At 39.0% G+C, this 26,637-nt stretch overlaps 1 protein-coding gene across 2 annotated transcripts in view; it reads right to left on the reverse strand.

The window, feature by feature from the left end:
* ADAMTSL1 (ADAMTS like 1) overlaps window positions 1–26,637 on the reverse strand; it is a 469,150-nt gene that overhangs the window by 231,344 nt on the left and 211,169 nt on the right. For both annotated transcript variants that reach the window (XM_033858059.2, XM_033858057.2), the window contains 2 exons: window positions 22,265–22,349; window positions 5,304–5,605 (listed from right to left, as the gene is read on the reverse strand). In XM_033858059.2, coding sequence (XP_033713950.1) covers window positions 5,304–5,605; window positions 22,265–22,349 — 387 coding nt within the window. The remainder of the gene's footprint in view (window positions 1–5,303; window positions 5,606–22,264; window positions 22,350–26,637) is intronic.

The raw sequence follows: 26,637 nt of genomic DNA on the forward strand, positions 1-26,637 counted from the left end.
TATCGTTAAATTATATTAAATTTAATGTAATATCCAGACGTTTCATCCTGCTTCCCAGTCATAAAAGCAGTAGCAAAAATCCTCTGAGTGAACATTATTAGCCAAGTATTGAGGCTAGGATCCTGACATGCCCCATTCAATCCTCTCAACAACTCCATGAGGCAAGCACCGCTTTTATCCCCATTTTACAGATAAGGAAACTGAGGCTTAGAAGGGTGAAAAAACTTGTCAAGGTCATACAGTTGATAAATGGTGAAACTGTAGTGGCTGTGCCTTAGCACTGGAGCTTTAATGACTGACAACGCTAACATTCAAAAATACTAAGAGGATGTTACATCTGCTGGAGATCTTCAGGAATAAACCAGACATGTGTCTGGAATCATCTCAGCAGAATTCAGTTTAAAGAAGAAGAGAGACAGGACATTCCTGATAATTTGCTTTCAGTCACTCATAGCTATATATATAAAGATATGTACATCTAAATGTACCTCTGTGTTGTTAAATATTTGTATGCAGTTATAGCAGAGTATGTATGACAATCCATATACTAGTTTTATATATAAATACACATACATTTTCTTTTTAAAATCTTCTGCATTGCTTCATCAGATAGTACCTAATATAGTACGACAGACCTATCACTTCTCAGCCCTGTCGCTTCCCTCCTCCTATCTACCCTGCGTTTCCCCAAGAAGTTATCACCCCAATCAACAGGCTAATGCTTTCCAAGGTGACGTTACACTGACTTCGAGAGGTCACTCAGCAAGCCACCATTTAAAAAGTGACATTTTAAAGCCTGAATCACAATCGCCTTTCTTTTTTCCTAGGAAGTCTGACAAATCAAACACACACACACACAAAAAAAAATCAGTCACAATATTTTCCCTGTCAGCTTTCTTTTTTCTAAGCCTTTTACGAGCTTCAAAAATTTAACTTAAATATATCACGGCCAGTTCAGGGTGAAGCATTTGAGATTTATGCTAGACATTCAAGATATTCCATCATATTCTGGAATGCTGACTCCAGGGTGTCCTCCTGGTTGCAGCTGGAGTGAGCCACTTGAAATTCATGGTATGATGATATAGCAAAACACTTCACAAGAAATTGTTGATCTCTTCATGGATACTTCCCACCAGAACAGTCGGCATTATTAAGGTCATGATGACAAGGCGCTAGATGAGGCGAACTGTTCCATACAGAATCTAGAGCTGTGATTCTGTTTGAAATTAAGGTTTCAATTCATTTGTCTACCTGGTAGTATTCCAGAGATTCTAAATGTTACTCTAAAATAAAATATATTTTGGCTTTAGTCAGCTATTGAAGAGCTTATGAATTTGAGTTGGCAATCCCCGAGGCAGGAAGTGACCACAGGGCTTTTGTCACCTGCCTTACTTGAAAAGGCTTGCTTGGGGCAGGGCATGTATTGGGGGTGTATGAGTAACGTGACCTGTTTCCACTTTGTGAAATCCTTGTTTACAGAACTGAGGTCCTTTCAGGACTGCATGGAATGGGACTGCAAGGGTTAAAGTTTCTAAAATGACATCAGTAATCTTCTGAGATACACAGAACACAGTTACATGACCCCAGCCAATAATCCTAGCTCAGGATAAAAGTCACCTTCGGGTTGGTTAAATGCTGAGATTAAGAAGCATTCTAGAGTTACTACCTTCTAATCTAACGTCTTCTAGAAGGATGCCCTCGGCCTCTGCAACACTGCATTCAGGGTCTGTTGTCATAGCATTCCTAGATGGGGGGTGCGGGAGGCTAAGGGCAGAGCTCCGTCGTAATGAAGGAGGATCTGGGACCAGCCCTGTGGTCAACACACAAGAAATTTTTGTGGCATTAATGCATGAGATGCCTAAAGGGCAGGGCATTCCAAAGCAGAGCGTGCAATCTGGGCCAAGGGGCGGTGGGAAGGAATGGGGGCCTGGAGGAAGCAACGTGGCGTGAGGGAGCAGCCCTGGCATGGGGGTGTGGGAAGCTGGAGAGGGAAGACGTGTGAAAACTTCACCTGTCAGTTCACAGTATACTGGACTCAGGGCAGTCGGGCCGGGATGTGAGAAGATAGCTCATCAAGTCTGTGCTATTTCCCAAATGGGCTAATTTTTGCACTGAGAAGGACGTTTTAAACCAACACAGAACACACGTGTATGTATGGTCCTTTCCGATTCTGAGTTTTCCTTTCTTGACAGAAGCAAAAGGAGAGGACTCAAAAGGAAAAGGGAGCAAGATGCACAGGATTTCACCTTTTATACTTGCTGAAATCAATTTCAAGTTTTCCTTCGGCTAGATTTTTTTTTTTTTCTTTTGCGGTACGCGGGCCTCTCACTGTTGTGGCCTCTCCCGCTGCGGAGCACAGGCTCCGGACGCGCAGGCTCAGCGGCCATGGCTCACGGGCCCAGCCGCTCCGGCGGCATGTGGGATCCTCCCGGACCGGGGCACGAACCCGCGTCCCCTGCATCGGCAGGCAGACTCTCAACCACTGCGCCACCAGGGAAGCCCCTTCGGCTAGATTTTAACGTCGATTTTACCATCTAGGAAGGAGGTCAATAAAGCTGTTCAGGTTCAAATCTACCCTCCTTGACTACACCTATCCGTTCACATATGGAAAATTAAAATATGCCCAGGAGATGTTAGTGAGACAACAGGACACAGATCTGAACAGGTTAGGCTCACTTACAATCTTCCAGAAAATGGGATTTTCGGTGTTTATATCTCCCAGAATAGCAAAATTGTTACATGATATTTGATGACAGCTTGGGGAAACGCAGCCATCAACTACAGCCTAAATTACTAACTAGTTCCTTCTGGTTGCTACCTCTGCTAGGTGAAAGGTTACTTTTGTGTCTATCCAATTTCATCTCTTGAGGTTGCAAGAACAATAAAATTAGCTAGACTGGTCTTATAACCCCAAATTGATTTAAAATCTATGTGTTAATCCTGCAGATTTTTGATTGGCTTCAGCAGGAATGATTAAAAATATCTTCAACCTTGTGGGTTATAGCTTAGTGAAAGATCAAAGTTGGTAGTACCATAAAATGTTACTGCCAAACAATGACTTCAAAATATACATATCCCGTATACCAAAATGATTTTTTAGTGTGCTTGGGCATCATATGCACCATGGGACCCGAGCATATTTTCACCACTTTGGAATTTTCAACTTTTAACATTTTAGGCATAGATATATTACCTCGGCACAGCGACACAACTGTAGGTAAGTGTGCACAGTTGTCGACAGATAAAGACCTAACTGGATATAAATGATGTACACTTTATGTTATACAAAGATGCTCAGTTCCTACAAGCCGACATCGTTTGTGTATGAAATATACAACTCTTATTTCCAGATCAATAGCTTCTGAAAACCTTTTAAAGGAAAGACATTCCACATACTCTCTACGCTTTGAATTTTATACCCCTGGTTGATCAGCAGCATGGTTAGAATCTTAAAGAGAAAGGTATCTGGTCATTTATATATTCCGTTACAGCATCATTTTTCCCATCTGCTCATAAAGTTCATGGCTTGACTTATAGCTGAGAATCATAACTGAGAGATCATAAATAATCTTATTCAAAGCACATTCATTTTAGACTAAAGATCATGATTGTTCAATTCAGGTGATCATGGAAATTGGGAATATGATCATGGAAAGTGGAGATAAACACACACCATCTGAACTCTTGAGTCATTCACTATGTCGGAAAGAAGCAACTGTAGCCACTGCTGTGTCCTTTCCACCTGGCCTCTGAGCTCCTGCTGGGGCTCAGAGATCACCAAAGCTTATTTAATACTCCTCCCTCATTAAGCATGGAAGAAAAGATGTCCTCATTGTGAGTGGAGGGCACCACAGGACATGGATTAGCGGAGTTCCAAGAAACTGTCTTCCAGAATCAGATGGAAAATTCTAGGTTTTAAAATAATAGGCTCTCCATGAAAACACTTAAGAACTCCATGGTTTGAAATTGGAAGGCTTAGAAACAAAACGAGAACCTCAAGGTCAAGACTATTAAATGCTTATGAAGCGACCTAATGGAGAAAATTGATTTCTCTGCTCGTACTTGTTCCATTCCTTTTCAACTACGCATGAACAATTTGGGCACATGTATTCTGACATTCCCAGTAATGAGAAAAGATGCTTTTATAAAAGAGTTTCCAAAATGTCATGGTTTAGAAAACAGTTTGGGGAAATAATTTTAATACAGATATTTTTATACCAATTAAGTAAGAAACTTTGCTGGGAATGCAGATCCTTAATGTGACAACAGGGGTTACTGATAGCCAGTGACAGGGATTTGATGGGAAGTCAGCTAGCGTTTCCTCACCTATCAAAATCTCTCTTGGGAGTAGACACGGGAGACAGTGTCGACACGCATCTAATGCATTTTCTACAGTGGTACGAAAGATCGTAATCTTTAAGAATTAATTGTTGATTTAAAATGCCTTCTTCTCCCACTACAGTTCCATTACTAACACCTGAAATTGAAAAATCACTGAATCCGTTATCACCATGAACTAGACCTAAGAGAACCAGGTCAATACACATGGAAACATTGAACATTATTTAAATAATATTCATTCAATGAGAAAGCTTCAGGAACTCTCTAAGTGCTTAAAGAAGTGAGGTATGGTGAAAAAAGACCCTTGGCAGAGAAATGAACAGCAGGCCTAGTCCCAAATGTCACTCACTAGCTGTGTGATCTTGAAAAAGTCACTCAGCTTCTCTGTATCTCAGTTTTCTCATCTATAAAATGGCAGTGGGGTCAGGATTCTTTACATTCTTTCCAGTTCTAGGTAACCACAGTGTTATCATTGCCCTTATACACCCTTTCCCTTTGTCAATAGATATTACTTTGGGAATCAGCTGAGTAAATCAGATTGGCTGTACCCTGTCCTTGGGAACAGCAGTCTGCTTGTCATCTTGGGTCTTGGTTCATAGCACATGCGCAGAGGCAAGGGCATAGATAAATAAAAGTAAATGTTGAGAGCGTTGCCAGGTCAGTGTCAACTTTGTTCCTCAGTCAGATACGCTAAGATATATTGCAAAACGTCAGAATGACAACTAAAAGTAAAAGCATTACTTGTGATGGCTACTCATAGCTGACAGTCTAAAAGCTGCTCAAGCCCAAAGAGAAATACATCTGTGCTTCATTCAGGCCGCTTTACATTTAGAATGGCTTCCTCCCCCTACTTATCATTCTTGGACTAGAGGCAATCACGTGACACAGTTGCAAGCAGAGAGAGAAGTTACAGAAAAAGGACAAGCCGGTGGCGAGGATCTGAGCCAGATCCCCCTTCTTACCTCCTCCACATGACTCGGAGCACTTGGTGAAGCCCTCATACTCCCAGTCGTAGAGCTGGTCGAAATCCTGCAGGCCACCGAAGAGGCCACCTGTCTCTTCCGGGTTAAACTCGGGAACCTCCCCGTTGCAGGGTCCTGCATAGCAGGGGCGCTGTGATGCCGGCTTGGGCCCTTCACATTCGTCAACGGGCAGGTCGGCCACGGACTGAGAGAAAGACAGGAGCACCTGGCACCGGACTATTCGCACCTGGGTCCCCACACCACAGGTGACCGTGCAGGCCGACCAGGCCTCTGGGATGAACCTGCAGTCCGCAAGCAAACAAGAGGACAGGATGAGAAGCCCCAAGCAGGAGACCGCGGGTACTGGGAGGGTCCTCATCCCACCTGCCACCGTGGCCCAGTGCCGTCCCAGGATGTGCTCAGGGCTCAGCCACCCTGTCCTGTGCTGGGCGCTTCGGTGTAGTTCATGAGCTCACTTGCCACTGTTTCTGGATTGGTTTCTTCGTGAGTGTCATATGAACCCCCAGCTGGAAGACATTCCAGCCACAGACCACCTGCTTTCTCCCTGCTTTGCACCCACAGTGGTAGCTCTTTGGAGCAGGGACCTGGTTTCTTCTCTATCGATCTAAATCCCAGCACTTGTGCCTCCTGCAGATGCCGGCTATTCTTCCAGCAGACTAATACTAATACTAAAACCTCTAACAAAATCAGCCCTCAGAGATATTTAAGGAAGTATTTTTTTGTTTTGTTTTTAGTCTGAATTTCAGGTTCTGTAACTTTCTTTGCTTTTCTGCTCAATGTGCTTCCCAAGATTTATTTATATACAGAAAGAGAAAGAGGGTTTTTTGTAAGTTTCCAAGAATGGAGCAGAGCCTTGTTCCTCACACATTCTTTGAATTAGTCTGGACTGCAGTTCTTTTTATATCCTAGAGAAAAGCCCTGCTACAAATTTAAATCCACAGGCATGTCACAGTAAACGAGAGGGCTCTGCATTCATACGAGTTTGTTCAACAGCCTCCAGCGCCTCCCCACCGAGAAAAGCCACATTAGGGAGAACTTGGTTTTGCTCTGAGTTTCTCTAGAATGTAGGACAATATCCAAATTCCAAAAAGGCTTTCTTCCTCCCACTAATCAACAATGGCCATATCTGCAATGACCTTGAGAAGTGCCTAGAGAAAAAAAGCCCAGAGGGAACCACTAACATTTTCACAAAGTTAGTATCATAATCTGGAGAAAGGACTTTGGAATTAAAAAAAAAAAAAATTACTTTTCCATGATCCTACTGCTTTTGAACAGGGAGTCATGCTGAGGAGGCATGCAAACCTGGCTCTTTAACCTTGACTTTGGCAGAAAAGGAAAGAAGTGATAAGAAGGTTATAGCATTAAATCTCAGCAAGTGAAAATAGTTCCTATCTAGTTTAGGGAAACTGAAATTCTAACAGGAAACCAATCCAAGTTTTCAAACTGGAAGAAGCACAACGAAGATGTGGCCTGGGCCCGAGCCTGGGCTGTGTGCAGAGCAGGGGGACTGGCCCGGAGACCCAGACCCATGGTGTCTGAGGCATGGAGGGAGTCCCTTTAAGAAAGGCCTGAGCATAGCACAGGGAGATGAGCTCGGTGCTTTGTGATCGCCTGGAGGGGTGGGATAGGGAGGGTGGGAGTGAGGGAGACGCAAGAGGGAAGAGGTATGGCAACATATGTATATATATAACTGATTCATTTTGTTGTAAAGCAGAAACGAACACACCATTGCAAAGCAATTATACTCCAATAAAGATGTTAAAAAAAAAAAAAAAAAAGAAAGTCCTGAGGCTTGTTTCCTTTGAAGAGCCATCCCCTAGGGGTGAACGAAGGTCACATACAACCTTGTCAGGAAGGTGCATGAGGGAGGAAGCATCGCCCAGACTTATTCCCAAGAAATTCTCATCACAGAGTCACCTCCCTCTCTCTTTTCTGAATTCCTAACCATCTCCTGGCACCTAGAGAACGTGGTGGGGAAAACAGTATCCTAAAAGATTAAAATGTCTTTCCCTCTTTAAATAACGCTACCTGTAGCCATCTTTTAGGAATATAAAACCAAAATCTGCCATCGAAATCATTTTAACCCTCTTATTACACATTCACATCTATCTGCCTGAGTCCTGGAACAAGGATCATAACAAATACACAAGCACTGAATTTTACAACCCAGGTGTGGACAGAAAGGAAAATACACACCAAACTATTTTATGTATAAGAGAAACCTAGAAGCAGATGATAAGTCTGCCAGCTTTGACAACAGTGATGAATAATGCTTGTTTAATAATGTGGTCCTGAATTTTGTTTTCAAATGAAGAAGATGACAAGATCTCAGAAAGAATGGCACCCTAACAGCTTTTCCCATACAGGAAGGATTATTGTTCTGTCAGCTATAATAGCCCTCTTCAGTGACTATTCCAAGAGACCAAGGCTCAAATAGCTTTTTCCGTAAAGGGCCAGATAGGGAAGATTTTAGTCTTTGTGGGCCATGTTTGGGAAGCTTTGTTGTTGCAATAACCTCTGTTTCCATCTTTTTCCTATACATAGAAACTTATGGCAAGGAGCTAAATTGATTTGTTTACGGATTATCTCCTAGATAAAAAGTGAGTCCCAGATGAAATCTGGAACATAAAGGCTGCACAGATGAAACCCTCCGCTCTCCTTGCCTATAACATGAATCACTTTGCATTTGTTCTCTCTCCAGGACCGGGAAGATACACCAAAAGCACACTAAGTAGAAAAGGGGTGCTACCGAAGCCCCATGAACTCACTGCAATGACTGAGAACTGTTTACTTTAAAGTAGCATCTAAATGAAAAAAGTAAAGAAATATGTGTGTGAGGGTGTGTGTGTGTATTTTTGGCTGTCGGGATACTTAGGGTTAATCTACTTTATGTCTCCCAAGTGAGAACCTTATCAAGTGTCAAACAGCCTTACTGGCTTATCTCCCAACCCACTATCCTTAGGTCTTCATCAAGTTCACACCAATTAAGAACAATTTGGTCTTTAAGTGGTGCTGTCTTTTGGCAGTCATCTTAATATCTCTAGTGCATACACTGGATGATTTACTATTCTCTCTCACTGAAGGCAGGAGATTGTATTTCAAAAGGAAAATATCTAATAGTGCAAACGGCCAAATGAATAATAACTGTTTTTCATGTGAAACCTTCCCCCATATCCCTAGATCTCCCAACTCTGTATTTACTATCTTGAGCTTTCTGGCCACAAGTGGGAGGAAGCAAGGTCAGTGAGAGGGCAGTCATATGAGCTAGGAGGTTTAACTGCAATGTTTAGAAGACGCATCTTGAGTAGTTCTTGCTGAGTTAGAACCTTTAAAGTGGGACCTTTAAAATGGAGTCAATGTGTCTTTTAAAAATCAGTATATTAATCGTTTTGATGTACAGTGTATTATTGAAGTTTAATTTGGGAATTCTTTTGGTTAGCAGCACTATTGCCAGATGGATGAAGAATGGCTTGGATAAGAGTTCTTTCAAAGGTGGGCTTGAGCTTCAGAAATGATTGATATGATTTCTGCATTTAGTTTTCCCATCTCCAGGATAAAACAAACAAACGAACAGAACCCTGGCAAATAAGTAATTTATGTTTCTCTCTGGTCTTCTGTTTGCAAGATTCATTGTTCATTTCACTACCAAAATACTTATCCTTTAATTAGAGGTATTACCACAGTCCCTATTATGAAACAGAAAAGAGTGATAATCAAATTCACCTGGAAAATCCCAAAGTGGTTTAGTTTATTAGTGGCTATTACAGAGTCAGAAGCGTGGACTGAAATAATAAAAACTATTACTTAATATGATGCTAAAGAGAAACAGTTCACTCTTGGTTAGTCTCACATTACTGCAGATATTAGCCAGACTTAGCTCTAGTTTTATACAGACATGGCCTGATATTTTTTTTTCTTTTCTCCTCTTCCTTTCCTCTCTCCCCCTTTCATATGAGTGCTTGTTAAAAAAAAAAAATCATTGGGATTATTCAAAATAAGAGTAGCACAATACAGTAGCTCTACAGTTGTGTTATTTTGATGCTGTTAGGAGCCTCACCCCATTCTCTAGTTTCAAAATGCAAACTGAAACTTGCAGAAAATCACATTAGAAATATTTAATTTTTGTTTAGTTTTCAATCTTATAACATTTGAGTTATAAGTTGATAGGGGTTGTGGATTTCTTTTTCCTCTTTCTTTTGGTGATTTTAGGGTGAGGGGAGAGGAGGGAATGAACTGAAGAGTGTAGAAAAAAATATAAAAACTTAAAAGGGACCCCAAAGATTACTGAATAGTCTGTCCAGTGCATTGTTCCTAGTTATTATAAAATTTTAAAACCTTTCATTGACTGTGAGTTATTTTACAACTTTTAAACTGCAGGAAATTGACCATGAGATTCTTTCCCATAGAAATGAAGATTGTGTCTTGTGGAATGCAGTTGGTTGTCCTGTGGATAGACCCATTTTGCATCTACTTATAAATTCATTTCAGTATTCTTATTTGCCTGAATATGTTTGGTTCTTTTAAATTTCCTTTGAGTTGGTTGTAACATATTCCTGGTTTCTTCATTAATTAATAAGGTAAATACAATCTTTGACAGATGTTTATTTAATATGCACATGAGAATCATGATTATTTCCTTTCTAAAATTTTCTCACCTAACCAGTGGCCACAGAGGGATCTGGAGAAGAGTATATTGGAAAAATAAAATACTGTCTAAGTAATTCTATACCAAATTAACCAGAAAGTCTTTTACATAAATATGTCATTTGGGGACAAAAAAATCATCATACGTCATTGGTAAAAATGGTATTTCGTATTACCTCATCTTATTTTTAGTTCAATCTTTCTCTATTCTTTTTCTTTAGTTTTGAAGGTTGGTTCTTCTCCTGATTCTGGACAATCTTTGAGACAGTAAAATCTTTAGGAAAAGGTGCAGTTACTTAAACCTAGCTGGGCATTTGGGCATTTGGGCATTTGTATCAAAGAGGCATTTGGATCTATGAGAAAAAAATAATTGCTGCTGGGTGGGAAAGGAACTAGGAGAGGGAAGGGGAAACGCATTCTTTCATCTACTTAGTTATTTATTCAATGTTCCTCAATGAAATTAAAAGGAAAGATATTAAAAAAAAAATCCTCCAAACTAGTAAACAAACAAAAAACCTTTGGAATGTTACAAAGGGCAGGCAACTCTTTAACTGAATCCCTCTAGGAGTTTCAAAGGGATTTACTTATAAAATCCATCATACTAAAAAAAAAAATCCATCATACTAAGACAAACTTAAAATGATTATTTAAAAATATAGCTAGCTTTGCATTTCATGTTTGTACGAGAAGTAACCACTGGCTTTTCAACACGAAGCTAGACAATTTCATTAATGAATATATACATCAAATTCACTGACATTGGGTTCTTAAATCAAACTTATTTATGAATTCTTTTGTCATTGTAGCAACTAGGGGCTTGGTTTGTGGGAAAAGTGGTTATAAAGGGAGAGTATGTGAGAGTTTAGGGGGGATGATGGAACAGTTTTGTATCCTGATAGTGGTGGTGGTTATATGAATCTATGTCCATGATAAAATTTCATAGAACTATTAAAAAAATGAAGAAAGTGCATGAAAAACTTGTGAAATACAAATAAATTCTATAGCTTTTAATATATATATATATATAGCTAAAGCATTAAAGTTTTGAGAGAACACTTATCTAAAATATGCCTCTACATTCACTTAGAACCACACCTAAATCATTCCAAACAAATGGGAATCTAACTTATTGTGAAAGCTCTTTAGTCAAGGATACTTGATCTGAATGTGGAATTATGAAAATATTTCTCAACTGCAGCTGTTAGCTTACAAGTCTCTGGAATTGCAAATAATTCATGCTGGTTATGAAATGCATATTGAAGTCTCCAAGCAAAATTTTGCAAAGGTGCCCAGGACATCACTCTGCAAAACATCTAATAGCACCACTTTTTTTCATACGTTCCTCACATCCTTAAGTATCACGTCTGAGTTGTGAGGGTCTTCAGCACTGTAAGGTGCCTGGTAGCATAACCAAGAATAGAATGGTTCTAGAAATTAAGATAACAAAACAAATGACAATTTTGATACGGTCACCAATACAATTATTTGAAGAAAAAAAATTCAGTGACTGCCCCGTCTAGTGCTGCCAGCCAGTGATGTGAAGGAAGAACCCAATTCCATAACATTCTAAGGCAGTCCAGGGACAGCAATATTTAGTGGCATTTTCCAAGTAGTTGACTTCTTTTTCTCAGGATAGTGTTGCCCTTTTGGGTTCTTTGAGAGGCAGCTGGCCTTGGCAAGAATGCCTCAATGGCTTTCTTGCGGAAACGCTCAGCGCTGGAAGTGGGGGAAGAAAGGCTGACTGCATTAAAGAGCACATTTTCCTTTCAAAGAGATGCTGTACTAGAAGGAAATGCTGCAGGAGATCAGAGTTCTCTCCAAGTTCCAACGAGCCAGAGATGACTGGGCTCTTTCAAAGCCTAGGACCTTGTACGTTTGAGTACTCTGTTAAACTCATCTTGTAGGTCTGACCCAGCTTCCTCTAATATGGTTCCAGACAAGATATTAGAAGGATGGGACTTCCCGGGTGGTCCAGTGGTTAAGAATCCAACTAAGCCCGCGTGCCACAACCACTGAGCCTGTGCACCACAACTAGAGAGCCCATGTGCTGCATCTACAGAGCCCACGTGCTCTGGAGCCCATGCACCACAACGAAGAGCCCGCGCGCCACAACGAAAGATTCCACATACCACAACTAAGACCCAATGCAGCCAAAAAATAAAGAAATAAAAAAAGATATTAGAAGGAATCTCACTAAAGGAGGGACCCTCTTGACCATCCGGATGTTGTTCTTCTTTAACAATAAGAGAAAAGCCAGAAAAAAGACAGTTGATAATAAATGTTTAAGAGTATTGGTCCCACATTGTCTTCTCTTCCCGACAAATCCAGTGCTCAGTCATCTTGTTTCCGGTAGCATCCAGCACACCTGATCGTGCCTTTTTTCTTGAATTACTTTCTCCTTGACTTACATGACACCAAGCTTTCCAGGTGTTTGTTTTTCTTTTCTGGTCACTTCCTTCTCAGGCTCCTTTGCTAGATCCTTCTCCTCTCCTCAAACTCTAAATATTGCAGTGCCTGAAGGCTCAGTTTGGTGCGGTCTTCTGATGTGCTCACCAATGATTCTTGGTTTCAAATACCACCAAAGTACAGGCAACTTCTAAGTATTTACCCTCCAGTCTATACCTTTTGTCGGAGCTTCATATCGAAACTTTTTTTTAAAGTAAGATTTGGGATAGCAAGCCATTTTACTCTTTGAAGGGAATAAACATTAATTTAACACAATCTATTTATCAAAAAATTATGCAGTGCTTCTTATGTGTCAGCCTCACTTCTAAGTGCTTTATAAATAAATGTTGTTAAATCCTAACAATAACCTGATGAGAAAAGAATTATTATTATCTCCATTTAATATACAGATGAGGAAACTGAGATATAAGCCACACACCTAGTAAGGTTTCATGCTCTTAGCCGGTACACATTGACATCTATCCTGAGCGGCATGTTCACTTGGATATTTCAAAGGTACCTCCAACTTAAAGTGTCCAAAATGGAACTCTTGATTCCCTTTCTTAGCATCCGATTCCTCTTCCAACCTTCTCCATCACAGCAAATGGTTCAACTGGGTAGCTAATTGCTCACATGAAAAATGAGGAGTTATTCTTGATCCCTCATTTTCCCTAGTTCCTCACTTTGAAACGATTCCCAAATTCTATTAATTCTCCCTCAAAAATGTATCTGAAATTCATTTACCTCTCTCCATCTCGACTACTACCACCTTGATATAATAACAGCAACAACCACAACAATAATAGCTAACGTTCACTGATATGTTTTAAGCATTTCTATATATTAGCTCATTATAACACTGTTAGGAGATGGGTACTGTCAGAAACATTGTGAAATGGACAAACAAGATTACTAGCAGACTTTCAGGGGCTGTCAAATTCTATGGACGTGGGAGTCTCTGTCTTTGGCTAGTCTATTTTGCAACTCCATGGAGGTGAAATTTTCCTTGTAGAGAGCTAGTGATGATGTAGATGTTTCTCGTTCATAGTGACGGAGCTTATTTTTCTGTTCATGCCAATGCAAATAATTTTGTCTGATAGAAAATATAAACTTTTCTAAATCTAATTCACATTAGAACTAGTTTTAACATCTTATTGGTTCTGTCATAATTCATGAGTTAAATAAAAAGTTAGACATGTGCTCATTTTATATTTATAAATCACAATTTTACCTTTCTGAAAATTATATTTTAACAACTTATATATTTAACAAAAATAAATTATATTTTAACAATTATATTTTCATCCCAATTTCTAGATGATAAAATTGAGACACAGATATTCCCAAGGTCATACTGCTAAATAAATGGCAGAGTCAAGATTCAAATCATGGCCATTTACTCTAGAATCCATGCTCTTTACCACCTCATTGTCCTGGCCCTAAGGCTGCCATGTAAGCCGGATCATTGATGCTAACATCTGCTCTCCCGTGGACTACCACAATAGCCACTGGTCTGTTTTCTTCCTCTGTTAGCTCTTAATATGCTTTCTTCATGCTGTAGCCAGGGGGCTTTTAAAATGTAAACCTTTTCATTGTTCCTGCTATACCCAGAAACAAAGCCAAGCTCCTTACCCAGGTTTATATCATGCCATTATCCATCTTCATCTCCTACGATTCTCCCCACCCCCAGCCCAGTCACTAGCTTCCAGACACACTAGTCTTCCTTCACTTGCTTAAATGTGTGTAATTCTTTCCTGACTCAGAGTTCTGGCATGTGTGGATCACTCTCTGGATGACCCTCCTCCCTCCTCTCAGCTTAGAATAACTTCCGCTCATCCTACAGGTCTCAGCTGACATGTCCCTTCTCAAAGAAGACTTCCCTGACTCCCAGACCTTTTGGGGGCCCCTGTCAGACTCTGACAGAACCTCTTCATTTTCTTATAACAGCAATCGGTTTTTGATAATCCAGTGTGAATCTTTATGGAATAACTATCTCATTTATTAGACCAAACCTCCATGAAGGTAGAACTTCACATAACAGGTGCTCAAAAATACATTTTTTTTTCAAATGAATAAGTGAATGGGTAAATAGGAGGGTAAGGGTTGATGTTATGAGTGATCTGATATTGGGCTTATTCTTGGCTCCAGAGGTTGAAACCAAGCTAGATAAAGAGGCAATAGCCTAAAACCTCAAAGAAATTAAATCATACTTTTAAGTTCCAGGCATTGGCATGGAAAATCTGAAACCATTTTCCTGTTTTAGAAGTTTCTTATGGTCTTTCAAAAGGTGACTGTGCCCAGATTTAGTAGCTATCATGGGCTTATTTATTTTTATTTCTTATAGCTGCCTTTGGGCAGTATGTGCTGGCCTTGATTCATCTTGACGGGGTTTGGGTTATCATGTAGCTTGAGACAAGTTTAAGTTCTGTGTCTATCATACTTGTTAAGTTCTGTGTCTATCATACTTGTTATCATACTTGTTGATGTTAAATCTCAATAAAAATGCTGCTTTATAGAATAAAAGGATTTGGGGAAGCTTTGAGACAGAGGATGCCTTCAGTAATTTATACATGACTCTGGTCTAACACTGCCTTATTATACGACCAGCCACCCAACAGTGAAGACTCTGGAGCATTGTGGAATTGTTCCTAGTTTAGAGAAGCCCACTCTTTAAAACTCAATACACACAGATATTTGGGAAAAAGAGAAGACAGACCCTTAACTGTATGAGAAGATACAATGGAGCCAAATCACTCTCCACCAATGAAAAATGAGGCTACGACACTCGTTTCAGACCATCTTTCTCTCCGTTGCTTTTCTGGCCTATGTGAACAGAACATGATTGAAAAGTTTGGTTTTCCTTAGGGCTAGTCTGATGATTTAAAAAGCCGTATCTCAGGAACTAAAATGCCATTATAGCTTACAATGCTATTAGTGCATTTGGAGTTCTTAGCTTAATAAAAGAATGTAGATTTTCATGCATATTATTTTCTCTGACTTGGATAAAAATCTAAAATATTGTAAACTCAGAATACTTGTCATGAACCATTTCTTCTTCACATGGAGTGGAATTAGTTTATCTTGCAATTTTGTAAAGGTTTCTTTCCCTTAATTCAACAAGTTTGGCAAAGCTTTCCAAAGAAAAGTTCAGTTCATTAAAAATGACCTTAATGGACTTAACACATATTGGTGGTGACAGGGTCCATACTGTATTTTGGCACACAAGGATCCCATTAATTTGTCTTTGCCACTCTCTAGGGCTCAGCTGAGCAGTAGTTCAGATTTAGTTCTGAAAGTAGCTCCAGATTGAGCATTAAGTGGAGACAGTAGGAGGGGCAGACAAATTTAGAACTTCTTGGTTTGCAAGAAAGGTTTTTCTAATGACTACATAAAAATGGCTGTCTGCTCTCTTGAATTTGTTATTGATTTTTCTGTCTCTGTGCATTCTGGGAGCAAGCTTGGGGTATCAACTGGACGTAACTCAGAGTTGAGAGAGGATGCTTTTCCATCTGAGCATTTTCTAAACTTTCCTTATTAATTTTTGCCATTTGCTATAGATTTCTTTTGGTTCAAATAAAGGTAACTAACCCTTGTCCCTTAGGATAAATTCTCGGCTAAATTCAAAGTGTGCCTCTTACAAGTGAGTCTTCAAAGAGGAGACACAGGAAGGTGGTGCTAGCTGGGGAACCACTAGTTGATTTGGGGGTTATTTGGGGTTACTTGTGGTTCTCTCACATGCCACATGATACAACATGTATGAGGCAGAGATAAGACCTGCCTCAATTTCTCCATTTGTAAATGAGTAATTATTATACAATTTTACTTACTTAAATATTCTCTAAGAAGATGAATGATGCCGGAAAAGGTCCAATCATAACCACAGTTAACACCTAAACAGAGTTTTCTGCATACCAGGTACTTTACACATAACTTAATCCTCTAAATAGCCTTGTGATATAGATACCATTATGTTTGTTTCTCAAATGAGGAAATTAAGGTCTCTGGGTTAAGTGATTTGTCAGGGTTCCCTCTTACTGTTGGGGGATCCATGACTCACACCCAGGAGGTCCGTCCCTGGAGGCCACACTTTTCACCACTGTGCCTGCTGCTACCAAGCATGTAGCTTTGATCGATAGTTAAAGTGCTTTTTACTTTGATTCCAGCGGGGCTGTATTCTTGTTTGATCACACAAATATACAGACTCACACCCCCTCACCAACTCACATAGTTGGCAGCCTGAGGTACCTGAAAAAATTTCATGTTTTAGGAAATTATCTGTGGTTCCTTGAGGGCAGGGACTACTGGGTTACTTTTTACCGTACCTGCACTTGACACAAAGTCTGGCCCAGAGCAGGTGACTTAAGAGTGAATTCAGCTTCTTTCATTACGAGGTGTGAACAATTAGAAGGTCCAGTGTTATTTAAAATACATAATCAGCCAAAGAATTTATATTAAGCATCTGCAGAGGATATAAGGGATAAGAACGATTTGGGTAGACAGGGAGACCAGAAAGGAAGGAGTTGGAAAGGAGAGAGGTCACGATCGTTATGGGGATAAGGGCTCATTCAGTCTGGCCAGTATGAGGCTTTCACTCCACCATGTGCCAAATCAAAATTAAATGCTTTTGTGCTTTTTTATCCCGTAACCCTAATGCCATGCTCTGCTTGAACATCCTTTTCGAGGGTTTAATGATCTGCAAGTAGTGTTTACATTTCTTGATCTTAGGTGACTCTGAATTCCTAAGAGATATATCTGTTTCCCTCTCTATAGAAGATGTTTCTTTTTATGTTCTGTGGCCTGAGATTCACAAAGAGAATGTACTTGAGGTACCTTGTATTGAGGATATGAACTGCAAAACTACCTGGATCCATTACCAATGTTTGATTCCCTAAATATCCTTTGGGGGAAAATATAAAATCACACAATTAACAGTCCTAATTGTGTCACACAATTAACAGTCCTAGCCACTTAAAAAAAGTACGAATTCACATTCTTAACCACTGAGTTAAGCCATCCACATTCTCAGACAACTTACTGGATATAAATATGGACTAATATAAACATATAGCTTAAATATTATATATTTAAATACTATTTTCACCAAGGTAAACAAACCATTTAATGACTAGAGGATCACGATGGAGACTCTCATTGGCTTTTCTTTCTGTATCTTAATTCCTTGTGGGTTCTGTTCACACAGATGCATGACAGGAATTTCCCTTTGCCTCTTACTGAATCAGCCCCATCACTAAGCTGATGCCATCTGGCATCCAGATATTACCTCTGCCTTCTGCCCACTTGCTCTCCTTCTTCTTCCTTTTTAATATGGCTCACACCAAGGTTATTTGTGGCAATACATTTAAGGCTTGGGTATTGTGTTGCAGCCCCAAAATGTTTTCCTAACCATGCGGTAAAGCTGTTCACGAAAAATCTAATAAGATAAGTCAACATGTTTTTAAGTGTAAGATCAAGGCACAGAGGACCACCCAATCCCACCTTTGAAAGGACAGCACCGTTAGGGGTCTCCACCTGGTGTATGCTGCGGTTTGATGGAGGGATGGCTAGTTAAAATGGCGGTGCTGGTCAAGTGTACCCAAGGGAATCACCTGTCTCCCGTCACTTGTTCTGAGCCATCCAAGCACTCCTGGCAACTGAAATCACTCTGGGGTGGACCTGACTTCCCGAGATGCCCAATTAGTCTGACCTTCCTCTCCCTGGGATGACTTGATTCAGAGAGCAGGAAGTCTAGAAAGAGAAAGGTAGGGCATCGAGAGCCCCCACGCCATCACCTTCTAGGGCATTGGGTGGCTTGTGAGTGGCTTGAAGGAGTTAAGAAAATGAAAAACTTTCTTCCTATTCCAAGTCGGATTAGGTTTTTTAAGAAGGCCAGCTGATTAACTATAGTAGCAGTAGACAGCTGTCTTGACAGGTCCTAGAGGTCACCATAGTTTCATTTTTGCTCAAGAAATTAAGCTATCAAAGTGGCCACGCTGTGTACTTGGCTTGAAGTGGGCATCCTGTTCATGCACACATCCCAACAAAGACCGAAAGGAAGGTATAAAAGCAGGAGATGCAAAATCAAGTCAGTGATTTCTTTAGCTTCTATCTGATTAATGAGTATAATTGTATGACCACAACGTAGTTCTGATCCCTCACCAAACAGAAGTAAAATTTTGAGGGTTTAAAAAATACCTAGAAAGCTGTTTCCATATATTTGTCAGTGGAAGCAACCAGCTGGCATTTCAAGGATGCGTCCTAAATCTAACATTACTCTCACCAGCTGGAGGCAAATTCAAAAACACATAGTTTGAATAACAGCAGAAGAGAATTCTGTCAGCCCCTCTCCCCTTTCCCCCTTTCTAGTGGTAGAATGGCCCTGCTATTACCCTCAGAAAAATGCAACTCTCCGAGAATCATATTTTTTTTATAAGTCTATCTCACACCATAATGCTTTCCACGTTAATTGTGTAGCAGGGATTTCTATGGATTTCTCAGCTGACATCCTTGGAAGCAAGTTCACTTTACTGTGTGAATTTATAAGGTTGTCTGTGCTTGACCAGCTTCAGTAGCTAAAAGCCCCCATCCCTTAGTCTCAGTTTGGGGCTGGATCTTGTTCACGCTGCCCTGCTCGATTAAGAGAGACAAAGCTGCTTCAAGATTCTTGATGTAGGTTGTCAGGAAAACCTGATCAAAACATGTGTGTGGATTAAGGCAAATTATGGCCACCAGTGAAAAGTCAGTTTAGAGCGCAGGACTCCCCGAGTGGGTTAAGAAAGCATTTTCTGCAGATCAAGAAAATATACTCATCACAATATTCCTACCTTTGTACCATATGAATCAAATACACTGTAAATAAACCAGGTCTCTGCTGAGGAAAAAACAATGTCTGAAAGCATTTATCAATGAAGCTGCAGCTTCATAAGATGAATCTCATCAACAGTAAGTTCATTACTATCACGTGACCCACTATTGATATTTATTTCAGCTATTCTATGAGACTAATAACTGTATTTGTATCTTCTGCATGGCATTTAGTTTAGCGGAATATGTAACATACTCCAGTTCTATAAAGTTTTAGTTATTTCTTGGCAGTTCAGTTTTCAGTATTTTACTATAGTTTTCTTCTAAACATGTCTTAGAGTGGTTGCTTTCAAACGTATTTTTGGCTACAGTGATAACCCCAATTTTTTTTTTCATTTTGGGGTTACCAAAAGAATCTGACATTCAATAATGGTGTCTCCATATACTAAAGACTTTAAGCTACTGATTTTCCCATAGTATTTAATGAGACAGGCTGGTGATAGTATTTTTATTCTACATAAGGGGAAGTAAAGGCTATTTGCTGTTTTATTACAGAACTCTCCCTGTTAACTGGAGCCAAAGCAAGAGATAATAGTCCTGGACCACTGTTCTTGCTTCTCTTCTCTGTATTAGTTCAGAAGTGACAACCACAGCTTCTAAACATTACTCTTTAATTTAAGCAATGTGAGTCTCTGGTGGGGGGGAAGGAAAGCCTTGGTGACAGTGTATCATTTTTTCATTATACTACGGAGAGTAATTATAGGTTGTTCCATACATTCAGAAACTAGTCTGTGTGGTTTTAAAAAAAGAATTAAGACCCTGCAAAATGATGTTTTTAAAATTCAAAATCAATTAAAAAAAATAATGTGACATGTAGGACCTTTCCTAGGGTTCAGTGTGGTAAACAGTAAAGTGTATTAAAATGTGGAAACCACATACCTTTCATTACATTATTCTACAGCTGTCATTTATTTCATTTTTGTATAAAAGTAATTATTGTTCTGAGCATAACAGTATACATTTCCCTTACCCGGCACTAGCACTCCAATTACAATCAACTTCAATTCAGATTAATCATGCCAAATGGCAATTCCATTACACCAAGAGTAAAATTTAATAATCTAATATATGGCTATAGTTTCAATGGTTAAAACTATGTGTTTACTACGTTAGGGATTTTGTTAAGATTAAAGTTACGCATAATGCATCTTAATCAGAATTTTAGTGGAAAACACTCATTACAAATTATAGTTGAATGTGGTCTATGTAATGCTTCTGCAGAAGCATTAAACTCTACTTACAGCTTTCATTTGAGAGGTATCTAATAAAGAGAAGGACTTTTAATTATTAGTATAAGGTGTTTTGATCTAATTTAAACTTTGTTATATTATTTAACATCGGTCATAATGCAATATTACTCCCAGAATTATGCTTTAGACCAAATGACAAAATATAATGTACGGGAGAGCAGAGTTTATTTAGGTAAAATAATACCTATCTGGCTTTAAATGTATTGAGTCTAGGAATACGTATAAGGAGTAACTAGCTCCAATTACATGGCATCTTTCTGTGCCTTAAATAGGACCCCTTAGCGGATTCAAGAGTTAATACCCCTCTAAAATGAACTGCTTCCTTCCTCTCCAGCAGCAAGAAGGTCTGTCAAGCCAGGTACTGGCAGGAGAGAAACAAAGTTTCAAGCCTTTATATAGTCACATAAAAGTTGCACTGTATCTTTAACCACTGCCTTTCCTCCAAAGTTCTGCAGTGGCTAGCTGCTTTTTCTTAAAGCCTTTTCTCAAAGAAGTTGCAAACAAAATGCTGTAGCAACTTTATGATACAGAAATAATCTATGTTTTGCTTCTTATCCTTTTAAGTAAGAAACGTGTTACCTTATATATAAACCATTTTCTGTGAAACCAAGTACCATTTTTTTTTTTACAAATGAACTTTGGTCATTTTACCAATCTGTATTTTGGATTTCTTTTTCAATCTCTTGATGTTTAGGGTGTGATTCAGAACACAATCTGTGTTCTGGCTAACCATATCAGATTTAGATTCAAACGGGATGACTCAGAAGAGGTTCTAAATTGCTTTGGAATATATAAATTATAATCTTAATTTATATATTATATTTAGTAAAATTTAAACTACAGGTTGAATTTGGAAACCATTTTGTATCCTGAATGCTATACTGTGAGCTCTTGGAGGGTGGGTAACATAACATGTCTTAGGTACCAATGCATAGCACTGAGCCTAGTACTTGTATTAAATTAATCTAGAAAATCATCAGTCAGAGAAACTGCTTTGGTCATAGATGAAATTCATCAATAAAGTGCTTTCCTGTATTTTTCAAAATGATGTAGCAGAGAGGCCTATCAGTGTATTGCAGTAGAATCAATATACAGTTATTGGTCAATCAATCAATCAACCTAAGTTTGTCTCTCTTCCTTGTTTCCTCTGCTGAAGTATCTGGAAAATCTGTGCCTAGTGGTCTTACAGATTTCATGGCCTTGATCAAACTGAGCCAGTGTGGGACCTTGATCAAGTGGGGCAAAGACCTGGTATCCATCTGATACCAATCCCAGCAAGAAAGGGAAAAGAAAAGCTAATAAGCTTCCTTTGACCTCAGATATATTTCACTTACCCTTTCATTTTTGTGAGTGGCTATACTGCAAAGCTGGGAGATAAGGAGTATAAAAAGCGGCCTAGGCTTTCACATCAAATCTGCGCTACATCATCAGATGCAGCCTGGACCTTCTCACCTTTGGCCTCTTGGCAAATGAAAACAGGAGGTCAGATTTTGGAGAAGAGGGTAGGCACTACACTTTCATTTTCTTAGTTCATAACTGAAAAGATTCAGAGAGCAATCATGTTTTGAGAAACACTATGAAACTGATAAATCTCCAATTTGACAGCCCCAAAGCCTCATTCCACCCTTGGTAAGAGGAGTACACTTAGCTCAGAACCCACGAAAGCCACCATCAGCAAGACACTGCTTTCTTTAAACCAATCAGCTTCAAAAGCAGAACAACGCATGGTTGAAAACTTACGAGGGCTCTTCTGACACAGCAGCTCCTTCTTCAAGTTCTTGAGCTTGTTTGTACCATGGTAGCTTGGCCTCTACCGGAAGTTTTTCTGAGAATTAAGTGCATACACACAAAAGAGAGGAGGTTAGAACCAATTTAGGATTTCAGGGAAATTTCATTTTCTCCTCCCCAGTTGTTGACTTTGTACTACCTAAAAGTTATGATGTCGATAACTGCAAATATGTTTTTAGGTCAATTTCTGCCTATGATGATAGTTATATGAAGAAAATGAAAATCAGATTTTAAAATGTTTAATACCACTAGTCTCTGTGTATATGTCCCCTTTATTATGTCGATTAGCAAAGGAAAGTCTTTTTATTATGAAAATCATAACTCTAGAGCTCAGTATGTGTATAAAGGGTCATTGAAATATCTTTGATTCTATTTCCTGTTGAAAAGATTTACCTTTTAAAACAAACACAAAGTACAATGGATTATACTGTGATACTTTCATAAATTCTAACTTGTTTTTCTTTTGCCTTTTGGCTAAGTGTGATCTGTTCCATACTGTGAAAAACAAACAAAATTGACACTCTGAAATTCACAAAATGTTGCTTTAGACATTTGACTCATTCAATTCCAACCCAAGGCTCTATGACAACTGGAATACGATAAACTTAGGGTCCACAACTCGTAATTTGACTTGCTTCAACTATTTATCTAGCTTTGGCAAAACAATTCAGAACAAGTTTCCTAACTACTTCCTAGCAAAAAAATGTGGAGGAGAAAAAGAAAGAGGGAGGTAATAACTGCCCCTACAGAAGTAACTGCCAAGATTCCCATTCTGACATATTTATTAGGGTCATTTATAGGCATATTTGCCTTTACAGTATGAGCCAGTGACGCTCTATCACCATTTTATAACAAATAATTGTAAAGATGAAAGAAATATGTCTATATATGCGTACACCATAGGATTATATGGCATTTTAATGATGTTTAGAGAGCCAGACTCACTACTTACTTGTGAAAATCCAGATTTATTCTTTTTTTTTTTTATGGACCATTTTTAAAGTCTTTATTGAATTTGTTACAATATTGCTTCTGTTTTATGTTTTGGGTTTTGGCCCCGAGGCATGTGGGATCTTAGTTCCCTGACCAGGGATCGAACCCACACCCCCCACAGTGGAAGGTGAAGTCTCAACCACTGGACCACCAGGGAAGTCCCCAGATTTTATTCTTGATAGTCAACCACAAACTGCTTTTCTTTCTCTGAAGTGGCTGGGTAAAGGACGAATGAATAAAGAATGGACTATTTTAAGTTAGGGTCATCACTTATCCTCTATGTACAACAATTGTTTATGGTCAGAAAACAAAGCCAGTGAGAAATATTGATGTAAAACTGCCAAAGCCAAAAGGATTTGCTAACATTTTGAATCCAGGAAGATGGTTCTGAAAATACACACATCATTTTACAACTAGCCCACCTCCCCCAGATAAATGACTCGGTCAATGAAGCCGTCTATGACAGCTCGAACCATCCCTGTCTTTCCATAATGAAGAATTCAGCTTGGCACTAATAGTAGGCTTTTAATACATTACTCTCTTTTTGAACCGAACTCTGTCAGCTGTATCAGTGGCCACTGCTTCCTTTATATATATTTTTAACACTTTTATTGGAGTATAATTGCTTTACAATGGTGTGTTAGTTTCTGCTGTATAACAAAGTGAATCAGCTATACATATACATATATCCCCATATATCCTCCCTCTTGCGTCTCCCTCCCACCCTCCCTATCCCACCCCTCTAGGTGGTCACAAAGCACCGAGCTGATAATCCCTGTGCTATGCGGCTGCTACCCACTAGCTATCTATTTGACATTTGGTAGTAGATATGCCACTCTCTTACTTCCTCCCAGCTTACCCTTCCCCCTCCCCGTGTCCTCAAGTCCATTCACTATGTCTGCGTTTTTATTCCTGTCCTGACCCTAGGTTCTTCAGAACTTTTTTTTTTTTTAGATTCCATATATATGTGTTAGCATACGGCATTTATTTTTCTCTTTCTGACTTACTTCACTCTGTATGACAGACTCTAGGTCCATCCACCTCACTACAAATAACTCAATTTCCTTTCTTTTTATGGGTGAGTAATATTCCATTGCATATATGTGCCACATCTTCTTTATCCACTCATTTGTTGATGGACACTCAGGTTGCTTCCATGTCCTGGCTGTTGTATATAGAGCTGCAATGAACATTGTGGTACATGACTCTTTCTGAATTATGGTTTCCTCAGGATATATGCCCAGTAGTGGGATTGCTGGGTCATATGGTAGTTCTATTTTTAATTTTTTAAGGAACCTCCATACTGTTCTCCATAGTGGCTGTATCAATTTACATTCCCACCAACAGTGCAAGAGGGTTCCCTTTTCTCCACACCCTCTCCAGCATTTATTATTTGTAGACTTTTTAATGATGGCCATTCTGACTGGTGTGAGGTGATATATCATTGTGGCTTTGATTTGCATTTCTCTAATAATTAGCGATGATGAGCATATTTTCATGTGCCTGTTGGCCACCTGTGTATGTCTTCTTTGGGGAAATGTCTATTTAAGTCTTCTGCCCATATTTTGATTGGGTTGTTTGTTTTCTTTGGTATTAAGCTGTATGAGCTGTTTGTACATTTTGGAAATTAATCCCTTGTAGGTAGCATTTTTTGCAGATATTTTCTCCCAGTCCACAGGTTGTCTTTTTATTTTGTTAATGGTGTCCTTTGCTGTGCGAAAGTTTAAGTTTGATTAGGTCCCATTTGTTTATTTTCGTTTTTATCTCTATTACTCTAGGAGACAGATCCAAAAAAATATTGCTACTATTTATGTCAAAGAGTGTTCTGCTTATGCTTTCCTTTAGGAGTTTTATAGAATCTGGTTTTACATTTAGGTCTTTACTTCATTTTGAGTTTATTTTTGGATTTGGTGTTAGAGAATGTTCTAACTTCATTGTTTACATGTAGCTGTCCACTTTTCCCAGCACCACTTACTGAAGAGACTGTCTTTTCTCCATTGTATATTCTTGCCTCCCTTGTCATAGATTAATTGGCCATAACTGTGTGGGTTTATTTCTGGGCTTTCTGTCCTGTTCCACTGATCTGTATGTCTATTTTTGTGCTAGTACCATACTCTTTTGATGACTGTAGCTTTGTAGTATAGTCTGAAGTCAGGGAGCCTGATTCCTCCACTCCGTTCTTCTTTCTCAAGATTGTTTTGGCTATTCAGGGTCTTTTGTGTTCCCATACAAATTTTAGAATTTTCTGTTCTAGTTCTGTGAAAAATGCCATTGGTAATTTGATAGGGATTGCATTGCATCTGTGGATTGCCTTTGGCAGTATGGTCATTTTAAGAATATTTATTCTTCCAATCAAGGAACATGGTATATCTTTCCATCTGTTTATGTTGTTTTTGATTTCTTTTATCAGCATCTTATAGTTTTTGAAGTACAGGTCTTTTGCCTCCTTAGGTAGGTTTATTCCTAGGTATTCTATTCTTTTTGATGCGATGGTAAATGGAATTGTTTCCTTAATTTCTCTTTCTGATATTTTGTTATTACTGTATATAAATGCAACAGATTTCTGTATGTCAATTTTGTATCTAGCAAATTTACCAAATTCATTGATGAGCTCTAGTAGTCTTTTGGTAGTGTCTTTAGGATTTTCTATGTAATGCATCATGTCATCTGTAAACAGTGACAGTTTTACTTCTTCTTTTTCCATTTGGATTCCTTTTATTTCCTTTTCTTCTCTGACTGCTGTGACTAGAACTTCCAAAACTATGTTGAATAAAGCTGGCGAGAGTGGGCACCCTGGTCTTGTTCCTGATCTTTGAGGAAATGCTTTCAGCTTTTCACCATTGAGTATGATGTTAGCTGTGGGCCTGTCAAATATAGGCTTTATTATGTTGAGGTATTCCCCCACTATGCCCATTTTCTGACGAGTTTTTATCATAAATGGATGTTGAATTTTATCAAAAGCTTTCTTTGCATCTATTGAGATGACCATATGCTTTCTGTTCTTCAATTTGTTAATGTGGTGTATCACATTGATTGATTTGATTGATCTGCAGATACTAAAAAATCCTTGCTTCCCTGGGATAATCCCACTTGATCATGGTATATGGTTCTTTCAATGTATTGTTGGATTTGGTTTGCTAGCATTTTGTTGAGGATTTCTGCATCTATGTTCATCAGTGATACTGGTCTGTAATTTTCTTTCTTTGTGATATCTTTGTCTGTTTTGGTATCAGGCTGATGGTGGCCTCATAGAATGATTTCAGAAGTGTTGTTTCCTCTGCAATATTTTGGAATAGTTTTAGAAGGATAGGTGTTAACTCTTCTCTAAATGT

The sequence above is a fragment of the Tursiops truncatus genome, chromosome 6, assembly GCF_011762595.2.
Source record: "Tursiops truncatus isolate mTurTru1 chromosome 6, mTurTru1.mat.Y, whole genome shotgun sequence".
In the NCBI taxonomy this organism is placed as follows: Eukaryota; Metazoa; Chordata; class Mammalia; order Artiodactyla; family Delphinidae; genus Tursiops; species Tursiops truncatus.